General features: G+C 27.0%; 1 protein-coding gene across 1 annotated transcript; it reads right to left on the reverse strand.

Moving 5' to 3' along the window:
- Positions 1 to 242: 242 nt before the first annotated feature.
- Positions 243 to 14,741, reverse strand: LOC113794375 (uncharacterized). Its single transcript, XM_075821414.1, has 5 exons — positions 13,934 to 14,741; positions 4,049 to 5,143; positions 1,424 to 3,350; positions 1,139 to 1,339; positions 243 to 1,045 (listed from the first exon to the last, which is right to left on the reverse strand). The coding sequence occupies exons 2-5, from the start codon at positions 4,994 to 4,996 to the stop codon at positions 696 to 698; spliced, it is 3,426 nt and encodes a 1,141-aa protein (XP_075677529.1). The 5' UTR covers positions 4,997 to 5,143; positions 13,934 to 14,741; the 3' UTR covers positions 243 to 695.
- Between the last annotated feature and the right edge of the window lie 1,003 nt (positions 14,742 to 15,744).

The following is a 15,744-nucleotide window of genomic DNA, read 5'->3' on the forward strand; positions in this document are numbered from 1 at the left end:
AATACCCGAACATTTAGATAATAAATGAGCATCTGTTTTGAATATTTTTTTTCTTGAATGATAAAAAACAAACAAACAAACGATGTTTAAAATTTAAATAGCTATCGACCAGTATGGTGACCACCAGAGAATCTCTTTCTTGGCGTTATTCTTAAAAAATGGCGGTTCAATAATTCAGTTGGTTACATAATCATTTCAAATGGAAGACTTGAAGTAAATTTTGTTGTTGTTTTTTCCAAAAGGTTTCGATTTCATTTTCGTCGTTTGTTTGATGCTTCTTTTCCTTGCTGCTGGTTTTTCCATCCAAAAAAGAAGAAATGTAGGTGGATTGAACGAAAATTGTGAAAAATGATGCAATCAACCTGAAGTACAACAAAACAAAAATGCTGGTCATTTTTTTTTCTTCATCATCATCATCGAATATCCTCCTGTGTATTGTATAAATTTTTTTTGTTTCTTCCCAATCGATATTTGATCCATTGAATTTTTAATACATTTCAGGTTGTCAGGGTTGTCTATGCGTGTCTATGTGTATGTGTATTTGGGTTTAATCAAATGCTGAATCATAAATTTTCATTCATTTGTGTGGGTGGTGGTGGTGATTATACTGCTGTTCTATAGTGGATAAAATTGGTAAAAATGTATCGAAAAAATGATAATGATAATAAACAGAAACCAAAAAAAAAATGTATTAATCAGAATGATTCGTAATGTCCGGAACCATGATCCATTTGGAATGAATCATCATCATCATCACCATCATCATCGTCGTCGTCGTCGTGGTCATTATCGTTATCGTCATTGTTATGATTATCGCCATCGTTGTCATTATTATCATCATCATCATCATCATCATTTTCGTCATCATTATGATTATTATTGATATGATCATTAACCAAATGTCTATCGATATCAAAATTTTTATTATTAAATAATGATGATGATTTTGGCCATTTTTGTTGATTTATTAGTTTTCTACTATTCACATTATTGTGAATATTTTTCTGTTTATTCATCATATATTGATTTAATGGATAACTTTTGTCTATTGAATAAAAAAAGAAAGTGGAAAGTTCAATTTGATTATAGAATAAGAATTTCATTTTAGTTTTGAACAAAAAAAGATTATTGAACATACCACAGACAGGAAGGCGACCATGAACTCTTGTTCCGGCAATTTCATTACCATTTTTATCTGAACACCAACAATGTTTTGTTGTATGTTGACATTGTATATTACGATAATGACCTTTTTCATCGCATTGTGGTAAATATTGTTCAATTATTTTACCATTATTCTGTTGTATAAGTTGTTTTTGATGATATAAACATGGTTTGGCTGAGAAAATTGAAAATTTCAAGATTTTATTAATAATAAAAGGTTTAGAAAATAAACAACTAACTGAAAATTAAAAAAACTTACAACGTAAACTAAAACAAGAACACCATTCATATATGGTTAATAAATGATTATGATCTTCATCGCATTTGATTAGATATGGTTCAAGACAATGTTCATTTTCATCATGTACAAGATAATATAGCTCTTTGGATGTTAATTTATAATTATTATCAATATCAAAATGATAGAACATAAATGATACGGATTCTTCACAATCCGGTAGATATGTATTATTATTAATTTTATTCATTAAACGTTGTTGTTGCAACAATTTGTTTGTCATATTGGTTTTAATTCTGGTTAATTCTTCTTGCATAACAACAGCAAACCAATCCAATAAACGAAATCCCATTGAACGTAATTCATCTGATGAACATTCTTTCATTCGTTCAAAATTATTATTTTGATTATTATGGTTTGTTTTTATCAACGAATCATTTTCATCATTATCAATCAAATAATGATATTGTTTTAATGAATGTTTTGTTAATAAATTTGTTGAATTTGTTGATTGTTTTAAAGTATGTATTTCATGTGTTTCATCAATTTTATTGAGGAAATTATTTTTTCGCTTTAATTTTGATGATTTTGTCGACGGTGTTGTTATTGTTGCTATTGCGGTGTTGGTTGTGGCCATCATTTTTGTTTGAATCAATTTTGAACATGGACAAAAACCAAAACAAGCAAAACGAACATCGAAACCATGTATACAATTATGGTATTCAATTCTACACATTGATGAATATGTTGAATTATCTGTACCACAAATTACTTGTGAACCATGACTAAATGGACAGGATGGACATTGAATTATGTTGTTATTCGATTTATTTTGGCTACTATTATTATTTCCTTGTTGTTGTTGTTGATGATGTTGGTGTTCAAATTTATTTAGAATGTTTGTTCGTTGTTGTTGTTGTTGTTTAGATTGTTTAGGTTTTAGTTGATTGCCATTATTATGTTCATTGTGATGTATGGTATTAATTTGATTAGATGAAATCATTTTCCATCTAGTAGCATCTTCATCATCATCATTTCGATTATTTTTTCTATTATTGTTGATGTTGTTTTTAGTTCCCGGTTTATTATTCTTATTCTTGTTTTGCTTAATTTTGTTGTCGATGTTTGTTTCGTTTAATTTTTTTCTTAAATAATGTTGTTCAGTTTTCGACGGATGTTTCAGTGTTGTTTGCTGTTGTTGTTGATTATGATTATATTTTCCATCATCAGCCACTACTGTTGTAACTTTATGAATTTCCGGAAATAATTCAACATCCTCATCATCATCATCATTGATTTTATCAGTAATAGTTTGGTTGTCACTATTATCATTATCATCATCATCTTCATCATCATCATCATCGTCGTTGTCGTCGTCGTCGTCGTTGCCAACACTATTTTCATCATCAACAACATTTCCATTCATTTGTTGTTTAGATTTTTGAATCATTTCAACATCATCATCATCATCATAATCAAAATCATTTTCAATGATTTTAAAATCATCATCATCATCATCATCATCATTATTCAATAATTTTGGATTCTTTATACATTCAGCCTGTACACCACCACCATCACCATATTGATCATCATCATCAACAATAAAACAATATTCATCCCAATCACATAGAATTTCATTACATAAAATTTTATTATTATTATTACGGATTTGACCATTTTTCCTTGCTGTTGTTGCTGATGGTGATGATGATGAAATTTTTTCACTATTGGTTGACCATCGTTTCCGTTTTGATTGTTTATTATCATTGATTAACAATGATGATGTTGTTGCTGTTGTTGTTGTGGCTGCAAATTTCGTTGACGGAAGATTAACATTTTGTCGCCTTCGTTCCAATTTTATTCGTTGTTGTTGTTGTTGTTGCTGTTTTGATGATGATTTTTGTCGTTCTTTTCGTTGTTGTTGCTGTTGCTGCTGATGATGAAACTAAATCATTTCGGGAAAAAAACAGGAAAAACATATAGACAAACAAACAAACAGAAAAAAGAAAAAAAGAAAAGGAAAACAACATTCATTTATTCAATTCAATTCAATTCAATTCAATTCATAATGATTGTTAAAAGTCATTAATAATATCGGGCACGAATCCAATGAATGACATACACACACACACACAATAACCGAAAAAAAGAAAATACCACCACCGCCAAAATCATCATTATTATTATTATTCGAAATGAATTAATATGAAAAACGGTTTTTCTTTTTCCTTTTTTTTGTTGTTGGTAAATGATAATGATGAGAAGGGAAAAAACTGTATATTTATTTGACAAAAAAAAATATGACAGATAAACGAAAAAAATAGCTATAAATATTCTGAATCGAATCTATTGGTTGATCGAAAAAACAAAACAGAAAATCCCTATGACGGAAATCGAGGTGAGGAAGAATGAAAAATTTATTTAATAACGTAACTAAGTAAGTGAGAAACAAAAAATATTATCAAACAGAGACCAGGCTAATGTATGAAATAAAGTTATTGATGATGGTGGTTTTTGTGGTTACAATTGATGATTATTATTATGATGATGATAATGATTTTCACTTGTAAAGTGGATAAAGATAATTTTTTGATTTCCATCCCCTTCTTTTAATAATAATAATAATACACACTTCAAACTTACTTGAGCTTGGTTTTTCATTTGCTTATAATCATTGTTGTTGTTGTTGTTTTGAATGTTTTGTTTGTATTTTTCTTTGAAATTATTCTGATCATAATGATGATGATGATGATCATTATTATTATTATTATCATTCTTATTCATAGACATTTTCATAGAATGATTCTGGAATTTGATTCGTTTTTGATGTTCATTTTGTTGTTGTTGTTTTTGAGAAAATTTCTTTGTTATTGTTGTTGATGATGATTTTTTCATTAATGATGATTTCGATAGAATTTTGATCGGTTTTTGTTGTTGTTGTTGTTGTTTTTCATGTAAAACTATCGTTTTAGATTTAATGATATTATTTGAATTGATTCCCTGATTATTATTTTCGATATGTAATTTTGATTTTTTAGTTATATGTCGATTTGGTTGAATTCTTTGTTGTGGTTTTCCAGAACATCTAGAATTTGTTACGTGTGAAATCTCAACATCTAAGCTACCACTATTATCATCAACATTATCATCATCATAATCATCACAACTTAAGGCTTTTGTATGAAATTTTCTATCATTATCATTATTATTGTTTAATGATTCGATATTATAATGGCTATTATTGATAATATAATCATCATCATCATCATCGTCATCATCGTCGTCGTCATTATCATCTTTGGTGATTATGTGATTATCGATTGATGATAATAATGATAATGATTCTTGATTTTTATCATCATCATCATTGTCAATAATAATAGTAGATATTGTCGAAAAACTTGTTAAATTATTAACAATATTAGTAGTAATATTATTATTATTATTATTGGTAGTAATGGTCAATGGTGAATTTGATATTGATGATGATGATAAGGATAATGATTGTTGAAATGATATGAATAAAATTACAAAACAACAACAACAACAATAATGATAAAATAGATACGATAACGGAATTTTCATTTTCATTGTTGAATACAGTGATTACGAATTGAAGCCAGTAAAAAAACAAGAGAAACTGATGATATATCGATTAATGATGAAGAATGGAAAAGATTTTCTTATCGTTCGCTTGAAGGGAAATTCAGCCGAAAAACAAACATTCCATGATTAGATCTGGTATAGAATAAATATTTAAAAAAGAAAAATTTGTTAATTTTGTAATTGACAAACAAACCAAAACCAAAAGAAAAAAATCGATTTTTTTGATCAACAACAACAAAGATAAGAATCATCCAGAAGAAAAAGAAAAGAAAAACATAATGACAATTGATCTTTGTTTTTGTCAACAAAAAAAAAAATCCAATGATGCAAATAAATTAACTTCTTCTTTTTTTTGAAACTTTTTTATGTTGTTGTTGAAAGTTGTTACCGTTGTTCAAATTGACAATAACATTATCATCATCATCATCTTTATCACCATTATTATTATTATAAACAATAACGTTTTTTTACTTCATTTTATTTGGTTGATATTACTGAAAATAAAAATAAAAATGATCATGTTGTTGTTGTTGTTTGTCGAGCTGTTGTTGTTGTTGTAATTAATGTCTAACATTGGCAATAATAATATAAAAAAACAAGTAAGAATTTAGATTGTGTAACAAAGATTTTCCAACAACAACAACAAAAAAACATCAACATCAAACATCAACAATATCGACAATAACAAACAAGCCAAACGATGAAAAGCCATTGAAAAATTTCTAAAAGCCAAAAAAAAAGAAAATAATTCCACAGATTCTTCATCAAAGTTATATTCATGTTAAAATGGCTTTGGTTTTTTTTCTTCTTCTTCTTTCTTTTCTTATAAGATGCCATTAATAATCGTTGTTGTTGTTGTTTCTTCAAAAAAAAAGAATTCTCTCTATTGTGAATCTTTTACCATTAGTAGTGATTGAATGATGTGTGTATAGCGAAGCAAACAAAAAATGAGAATTTTTGTCTGAAAAGCCAAAAAATAATCGATAAAAATAACCAAAAGAATAATAACAAACATTGATAAAAAAAATTGAAAACAAAAAAATTTTCGATTCGATTTTTTACCATATAGGATGATATGGGAAAACATTTTTCTGTTTCTCGGGCAATCGTTTAATGATTAAACAAAACCGAAAAAATGGAAAGAATTTTTTGACCGACAAATCTGATCTGAAAAAAAAGCTCAGGATATTTGAAAATATAGAATAATATCCGTTCATTCGGGTATTTTCCCAAAGTGTCAATATTATTATAATAACCCGAACAAATCTTTACATTTCAAAATCAGTAATCATCATCAATATCATATACAAACATCATCATGGTTTATACTTAGTGATAAAACAAAAAAAAAGTGAAAAGATGAAAATCATTGAACCAAATAATGATAATATAGATTGGAAACAGAAACAGAAAAGTATAATGTTATGTCATCGAAAAATGTGAAAGAGAAAAGAATCTTTTCTTCGTTGCAATTTTATGGTACAAAAAAGAAAGAAAGATTTATTCTTTGCTTTGATTTTTTTTTCATCAACCATTATTATTGTTATTAGTTTTTTTTTCACTTCCCCGTGTCATAAAAGATTCTCTAAAGATTTGAATTCAAGAATAAAAGAATATCCTCAGCAAACAAAAAAAAACAAAAATATTACTAATTCTTTCAGAATATATCATTCATCTGATAATATTTCCATTGTTATTGTTCAGTGTTTTAGATGATGATGATCATCATTATTCGCTTGGACTATTCTGTTGTGTTCCAGAAAAAAAATAATATAGACAAAATGAATAATCATTTTGAACCTATTTTTTTTTGTTTTGTTTTTGTTTTGTCTGTGTTCAGCCTATAAAACATACAGAATTCCAAAAAAAAATCAAGAATTTGAAATTATTAAATAAGTAAGTGTGAATTGATTGAAGTTGACTGAAATGAAATTATATAGGAATTACAAATTGTTTCCCTGAATATCTGAATATTCTTTTCTCTCTAAAAAAAATATTTTTATCGCTATTTTGTTGTTTGTTTTTCATGAAAAAAATTCGTTTAAATTTTGTTTATTATGAAATTTTTCCCCTTTTTTCTAGCCTCATTATCATATTTAAAAATATAAATTGTGTACGGGTTGCCGTTGATTTGATTCGTGAATTTGTTTTTTCTTTCGTTTTACTTTATGACTTTTTTATTCGTTCATCAATTCGATAGTAGTTATATTTTGATTTTATTTTTTTCACCCAACACTTTTACTATATCGTTTTGTTTAAATTGATGTTTACAAAATTTAAATTTGTTTAAAGAGAGAGAGAAGGAAAGAAAAATTTGCAGAATACGACCCACATTATTGTCGTTGTCGTTGATGATGATGATGATGATGGAAAGCAAATTTAGTTTGGTCGCAAATAAATGAATCGACAATCGACCTTCGACGATGTATACGTAATGAATGATTTTCGTTTCATAATGCGCTTTATAATGATAATCAAGGGAAAAAACAGAAATTTTTTTCCCTTTTTTCCTATTAAATGATTCATAACATCATTTTCATTGACGTTTTGCAGAATATTTAACTTTTTTTCTAGCTTTGTAAATTGATATTGTTGGTTGTTCGTATCATATCGTAGTAATATCTAAAAAAAATTCTTGTGATTTATTCACACCAATGCAATTCAATACACCATGATCAATGTTTTTCGTGTGTGTGTGTGTGTGTGTGTGTGGGTGGATGGATGAGTGGGAGTGTGAACAAACACAAAAAAAAAACGAATTTTTACTTTTTCTTCATTTTTGGTTCGATTCATTCGATTTGTATTTGTCGAGATTTTCATCTATCCAAAAAAGAACACATCATCCACACCGAAAAATTCTTTCATTTTTTTTTACATAACCATAGAATTTATGTAGTGGTTTTCGGTTGCTTGTCGAGTAGATTATATAATGAAGAAAAATATGCAAAAAAAAACATTCATTTTTTTCAAATGGTAAATGGAACGCTTGAATGAATTTTTTCCTTTTTTTTTGAATTTCTTTTTCTTTTTTTTCGGTTGTTGTTATCGTAAGATTTCAGGTTTTGCTTATCATCAAACGTTTTAAAGATTCTTTTTCTTTTCTTTTCGTTTGGTCGGTTCAATCATTCATTCATTCTGTTTTTTATCAACGTTTGATTTCTTCAGATTCTCAAATGATGATGACTTTTTACTTTTATTCATTTTGTTTTTTTTCAGTCGTTTAATAATGTTTGGATTTTTTTTCTTCCAAAAAAATAAATTATTCATCTCTATGTTTTTTTTCCATTCAAACTTTGATAAGATTTTAGCAAAAACCGAAAAAATTTAATCAAAATCACTTTAGGGCATTTGATTCTTTAATTATTTTTATTCTTTTTCTCCAGAATATTCTCTCTTTTTTTCCCCTAAATCAAACTCTATTATTCGATTTCAGCAAATATTTGGCCTATTTTTTCTGTTTTGTTTCAACATCACCTTATTATATTAACATTATTTGTCTGTTTTAGATCAGAATTCACATTGTTTCATCATCCATAGATTGAATTCATACTGTAAACGTATTTCCAAGAATAATGATGATGAAAATTGATAGTGAAATAATAAAAACTCATCAAATAAAAAAAAGTGAATGAAAATCACAAGTCTATTTCATTCATTCATTCATTTATTCTGTTTTTTTTCTAGTGATCAAATGATTTTTCATTGTAATTTGATTTTTGTTTCCCATTCATTCATTCATTCATTGGTTGAATTCCGGAATTACAATCAACATTAAACGACAAATAAAAGAAAGAAAGAAATTGATTGCTCTACTTCAAATGAAATGGATATCATCAGAATCGAGTGAACAAAAAAAAACGAGTGAATCTACGAACAAGATAGAAAGTCAGAACGAAACGAAAATGAAATGAATATTTGCCGAATTCTTTGGTTAAGTAAAGTGAAAAAAATATGAATAGTAATAATATCAATGAGAGAGAGAAAGAAAAGAATTGTGTTCCAGAATTTTTATCCAAAAAACGAAAAAACTGAAAATGTCAATGACACACGCACACATTCAAACACCAAATGAAATATACACGAACATCAACAACAAAAAAAAAACAGATTCGTAATATTAAATTTGGTTATGGAAAACTATCATAATAATAATAATAATAATAATAATCATCATTTACAAATGAAATAACAAATACCAGGCATCATTCATAAGTGAAATGATCCACAAAAAAATTCGTGTGTGGTGTGTGTGAAAAAGATAGAAAGAAATGCAAGGAACGAAAGTAAAACACAACTAATGAATGAATTCAATTTCGGTAAAAAACGAATAATTCCAGTTTTTTTTTGTTGAAGGAATCCAAAGCTGATCGATTCAGGTTTTTTTTTCGTTTGTTTTTGTTTTTTTTTTCACTCGCTCAACAACATTTGTCATCAATCCAATTTATTCAATCTAATTTTACTCTCTCTCTTGTTTTATCCTTCTCCTATATTCACATTTATTGTTCAAATACAAATTGTTGTTGTTGTTGTTGTTGTTGTTGATGATGAAAATCATTTCATTGTGATTGAATAGTAGAAAAAAAACTATGGTGTAAAACAAAATAGATTAATTCCAAGAATAGAAAGTGAATAGGAGTTTGGTTGATTCCAAAGGAAAATCTTTTGGAAGAAAAAAGAAGAAAACTTTGTTTTTTTTCCAAAAGATTGATCTTGTTGAAATCGAAGCGTAAAAAAAACATCATCACTCTATGTACGGTACATCATAATGGATAAATAGGCAAAAAAATAAAAAGGAATCACCACATGTAATTCAATTGAAACAAGAAAATGAAATATAACTAAAGTTTGAACGAAAAAACAACAACAACAATGTTTTGGAAGCACATGACCGAAATAATCATTAAAAATATGAGGAAATATGAAAAAAGACGAATAAAAAAATATAAAGAAAGATTCCTTGTTATATCAAAGATCATCATATATTATGATGGACATATAATTACATTGTATTTTTTGAAAGAAAAACACTCATGGAATGAATGAATGAAACAAAAAAAAGGCCAATAATGATTTAATTATATCATATTTTTTTTGTTCCGTTTCAATAATAATCGATAATGACATTTCAGTTATAATTATTATTGACAATGTGTTATATGATTATTGATGTAACATTGATGATTGAACTAAAACAACAAATAAATAAACAAAAGAAAAAAATGGATGAATGTTTCTTCTTTTTTTTTCTGTTAGGAAGAGAAGAAAGAATAATAAAAAGGAATTTATATCGATAAAAAATGATTGCAATTACAAATCATGATCATCATCATGATATGATCAATATAATAATAATCATCATTTATCATCTTGTTTCTTGTTGACGTGATTTTTGGAAAGTTGACATTTATTTCGTTTGCTTTTTTCATTCATCATTGATTCTTAGAATGTTTATCGGATTTGATTTGTTTGTTCGATTGTTTTACATGTAAATCATATTGATAAATATTTGATTCATAAGTTTTTTCTTTCGTTGATCTTTAATTCATTGGAATTTTCTATTTTGATGATGAGTTAAAATAAAGATTATTATGCAATATGTTGTTGTTATTGTTGTTTTGTTAATATAACAATAAATAATTAAAGAAGAACAAACAGAATAACCTGAAATTTGAGAAGATCGGATCTTTGGAAAACTTTAATGATAAATAAATGTTGAAATCGAACCAAAACTATTAATCAACAACAACAACAACAAAAACAACATCCAATGTTGATAACAAACGAAAATAATTTATTGTATAACAATACAAAAACGAAATGAATACAATATCAACAAAATCAATTGTTACTATGGGAATCAATAATATATCCAATGAATCATGATAATAAATTAAAAATTGATAATGACAACCATACCAGTAACAAACAGAATAATAACAAGATTCTATAATAATTTTTGTTGTTTTTCTTCATTTGTTCCGATTACGTAACAACAACAACAACAACAAGAATTACAAATAGCTCATACTAATACTATCGATACTATCGATTTATCAAAAAAGAACGACAAACATTCGAAAAAAAAAGATTTAGTGAATTCGAATCGATTTAATGATGAACAACAACAACAACAAAAAAAACTTTTATAAATAATCATTATCGTTACGAATGATAATGGAAATAAAATTGACCATTTCACAATATTGATATTTTCAATCATCATTACAATTTATGGAATGGAATAAATTTTTTCAATAACAACAACAACAACAAAAAGCTATTTTGCTCTTTCGAGAATCGTTCCAAATGAAAATCAGAAATATTTTTTCATTTTCATTTTATCATTAATATGAAATGTTTCGGTATAGCAAAAACTTTTCGATTTGTTTTTGTTTTTGTTTCCAATGATGATGATGATGATTATCTTTTACGGATCGCTGATGAGACCTGTTTTTTTTTGTTTTGTTTTTGGTTTTTTTTGTTCCATTTGGGGAATGTCGATCCATTTATTATCATAATCATGACCATCATCATCATCATCATCATTTTGTGTAGATAACGATGATGATTATGAAACATTTCAGTATGGAAAAGAAGAAGAAATAGAAGTCGTTTCCTACTTTATCGAATCGAATCATAAATGAAAATAAATTCGATGACAACTCTCCGGCGACTTTTATTTCGAATGTCAATTGATATCGAATCGAGAAAAAAAACAACAACAACAAAAATCATGACAATTCGCCATAAAGAAAATCGTTTAATTCCAACTATTTTCGACCAAAAAAGCTCAAGTCATTTAAGTTTCATCAACAACATTTCTTTTGATGATAAATGAATCAATTGAAACATTTCGTTTGAAAAAAAATATTGAAAATTTCTTTTCAATCGAAAATTTAAAAGAATTCAATCAGATGACCAAACAAAACAACAACAATTTTCTTGTTTGTTTGAACAAATAATTTCGTAAAGAATTTTTTTGCAATGAAATCTTGAAAAAGTTGAATAAATTTAAACGAAACGAAAGAAAAAATTTGAAAATTATCATTGAAAGTGTCGTCGTCATCGTTTTTTTTTGCCGAAGATTCCTGTGATTCATAAATAATGATTGGCCCGAACGAAAGAATTTTTTTTTCGTTCACTTCTTTTCAATACATAATGGTATTTTAAAATCATTTATAATAATTTTTTTTTGTTTTCTTTAAGAAAAATTTTTCATTTTTCTTTTTTTTCAGAAATTCTGCTATTTTGTTCCTGCTTCTTTTCTTCCCCGTTTTTTTTTCACGGATATTCACAATGTGTTTTTGGTTACGATAATAATAATAATAATAAATCATCTGATTCTTACTTTTATTCCAACCAAAGATCTGATGTTGCCTGGGATTTTTTCGTTCTTGTGTTTTTTTTGTTTTATACAGATTTTTTTCTTTTCTTTACACAACAACATCAGAATTCATTTTTTTTTCTCTTTTCGTTGCAAAGATTTTATCGGATAGATAATGCGGGATACTTTGATCGTTTTTTGTTTGTTTGTTTTCATTCTTTGTATTGTTATATGAAGCCATAAAACAAAACAACCAGAATTTTCTTGTTTGCTTAGCATTGCTTTTTTCCAACCAGAATTCCATTTGGTTATCGTTATTTGGTTTGGTTGCGATTATCATCGAAAAGAAAATAGCAGAGATTTTTTTTGTTTGATTTCATCTTCAATTTTAAAATAAGATTTTTCAATTGATTTTTTTTTTTTTTTGAAAATCGAAAAATTTTAATTCAATTTTCATAACTCGAAGGTCTTGTCTGTTCAAATAATTAAATTTCATTAATTTTAATTGTCTGTTTGATCTGTTGTTCCAACAACGACAGCAATGTTATGGAATATTCTGTTCTGGGCATAACCAGAATTTACAACCAAAAAATAATAATGAAGGGTGTTAATTTCATAAATAGCCAACAGAAAAAGAAGAAAAAAAACAATGATATTCGACCCGCTGCTTCTGGCAACACCATTTTTTTCAAAAAAAAACAACAAATGACAATGTTCCTGGTATGTTTTGTTTTTTTTCTGGTATTCTATTGGGATGTTTGACGCCAAAAAAAAAACAAACGAAAAAAGAGAGAAAAATTTCCTGAAACAACAATGGCGAATATCCAATGAAAATACATTGATGACAAGTGGACATTATGATAAAGAAGAAGAACAAAAAATGAATGAATGAAAATTTAGATGAAAAATATCAAGATAAAAAATGAGTTCTAACCATGTTCGTTTTTTTCAACGAATCAACCAACCCTATGAAATACATATTATTTTCCCTTGATGAAGAAGAAGAAGAAGAAAAACAAAAAAATTTTCACCGCCATCTTTACCATTGGATATTTTTATCATTATTATCATGATTACAAGTTTAATGTGTGTGTGTGTTTTTTTTGTCTTTTTGCTTTTTCGGTTGTCGCCGTTGAAACACATAATGAAAAATGTCAGGTGATAATTGAAACGCAAAACAACAACAACAACGAAATTCTATCCAAACATGTACAAGATTCATTTATATTTTGTCTCCCTATGTGTGTGTGTGTGATATTGAAAAAAAAGTCAAGTAAATGTAAAAACGTGTACGGTTAGTATAATCATGTTGATATCATCATCCTAATGATTATAATGATGAAAAATGATAATGATTTTTGGTGAAAATGGCAAAAGAAAAAGACACCCAAACTGGTACTGTTTGTTCGAATGTGAAAGTGAAAAAATTGAAAAATATTTGCAAAATGAAAAAACAGCACGACGGAAATTGACCCAAGCGAAAAAATTTTGTTTTTCGATTCGTTGAAAATTAAATTTTCTATAGAAAAAAAAATTATAATCTTTTCCGCTGGAATGAATTTTTCTTTGAATGATAAATGTTGTGCATCGCGACTTACCGTCATGGTTGTTGTTTTTTTTTCATTATATCGACCTGTTTTACCGTTTATAAAGTTGATCAAAATTGAATTTGATTTTTTTATTTATTTCACCGTTTTGAAAAACTCAACCAAAAGTGTGAAAAATTCATTTGAAATGAACACCTAAATTTTTTTTTTTTTGCAGAACTTGAATTTTATGTTGAATAACAGGGAAAAGCTCGACAAACACTGTATAAATAAAGTTAATAAAGTAAGGAAATTCGTGATGAAGTTTTTTTTGACAGAAATATGATCGAGTGGATGATGAAAACAAATTGTCATCGTTTTTCTTTTTCTGGTTTACAAACAAACAAACAAAAAAACCAGAAAAAGAAGTAGGAAAAACTGTTGATGAATTAGATTAGTCACCAAAAATGATTTCACGAATCTCGGTTGCCAATTGTCAAGTTTTTGTTTTGATGTAAACTTTTTTTTTACTTTAACCAAATATTCTGAAACACTAGGTTCCAGATTCACAGTAAAAACAGTAATGACAATTTCCAACAAAAAAAAATGTGACAACAATAATAATGATGATAATGATAACAGTCAAAGTAATAATAATAAATTTTATCTCTTTTTCTGTTACTTAAAAAAGAAAAACTTTTTTTTTCAAATTCAATGTTTTTAAAATGATGTTATTCAATTCAAACACGGTGTGTTTGTGTGTGTGTTCACCAATTCTGAATGTATCTGGTTTTCTGACAGAATGTGAATGAATAAAAACACTGAACTGAATGTTTTCAACACAAAATGATGTTTGTTCCATAACTGGATTTTGGTTCCAAATGTTTTTATATGTTTCATTTCTTCTTCTATGAAATCTATGAAAGTTGCCTACATATGTGGGTATCTTGTATATATAGAAGGAAAGCTTCTATTCAAAAGTAGATTCATAGAAACATGATAAAAATGGATCGACTCAGAATTGTGTGTAACAGAAAATATAGCTAGCTAGATACATATCAGGTCAATATATTCTATTCAATTTTTATATAGAAAAGATACGTTTGAAAACCAAAAAAGTTCGTTCCAGAATTATGGAATATAAACGCATCTTATATTCGTATCTTTGTCTATAAATTTCAACATTTTTCTGGTGGATTTTTTCCATTCATTCTTCCCACCTTTTCGAATTTTCACATTCAAAATATAATACCCTAAAAGTATCCAAGCCTTTTTCGTTGTTGTTGTTGTTGAAACGGAAAAAACCTTGGACCATATGAATAAATCTCAAAAAAAGTTTTGGTTATTTATTTCGTAAACAACGGTAAATGAATGATTCAAATTCATTGGAAAATCTATTTGGATGGAAAAGGTATAGTAGGAAAAATACTTTTATCAATAAATATTAAATATACCGATATGATATTCAATGGAAGAACCGAAACAAAACAACAACAACAACAACAGCAAGAGACACAGAATTTTACTATCTTTCTTCAAGAAAAGATCGAGAAAAAAGATCGAAAGAAAATGCATTTCATCCTGACCCAGGAGATTAGGCTTTTTTTTATACATTCTTCTTTAAGTTTTTATATTCACAGTTTTTTCTACCATCTTTTTCTTCCTGCAACACATAAGGTTTTTAGTATTTTTCTTTTTTTTTATATTCTTCCTTCCCCCCGATCCCACCAGAAAAAAAACTCAAAGCTTTTTTCTGTTGTTATCGATTTTTAGTTGGTAATATTGATAATATTGAATATGAAAGACTTGATCAGATTGAAATTGACCAAACAAACGAACAGAAAAAAAAACAAAATTGGCTTCAATTATAATAATGCTGATAA

This window comes from Dermatophagoides pteronyssinus, unplaced genomic scaffold, assembly GCF_027571235.1.
Source record: "Dermatophagoides pteronyssinus isolate colony J.1.1.1.1 unplaced genomic scaffold, Derpt_VIB-CSIC_2022.12 sq0010, whole genome shotgun sequence".
In the NCBI taxonomy this organism is placed as follows: Eukaryota; Metazoa; Arthropoda; class Arachnida; order Sarcoptiformes; family Pyroglyphidae; genus Dermatophagoides; species Dermatophagoides pteronyssinus.

What these genes read in the sequence shown, in the direction of transcription:
- LOC113794375 (XM_075821414.1), bottom strand. Translation starts at nt 4,996, where the DNA reads ATGAAAATGAAAATTCCGTTATCGTATCTATTTTATCATTATTGTTGT. An exon ending in AAATGAAAAACCAAGCTCAA is followed by an intron (nt 3,351 to 4,048) that starts GTAAGTTTGAAG and finishes GAAATGATTTAG; the next exon opens with TTTCATCATCAGCAGCAACA. An exon ending in TTCTTGTTTTAGTTTACGTT is followed by an intron (nt 1,340 to 1,423) that starts GTAAGTTTTTTT and finishes CAATTTTCTCAG; the next exon opens with CCAAACCATGTTTATATCAT.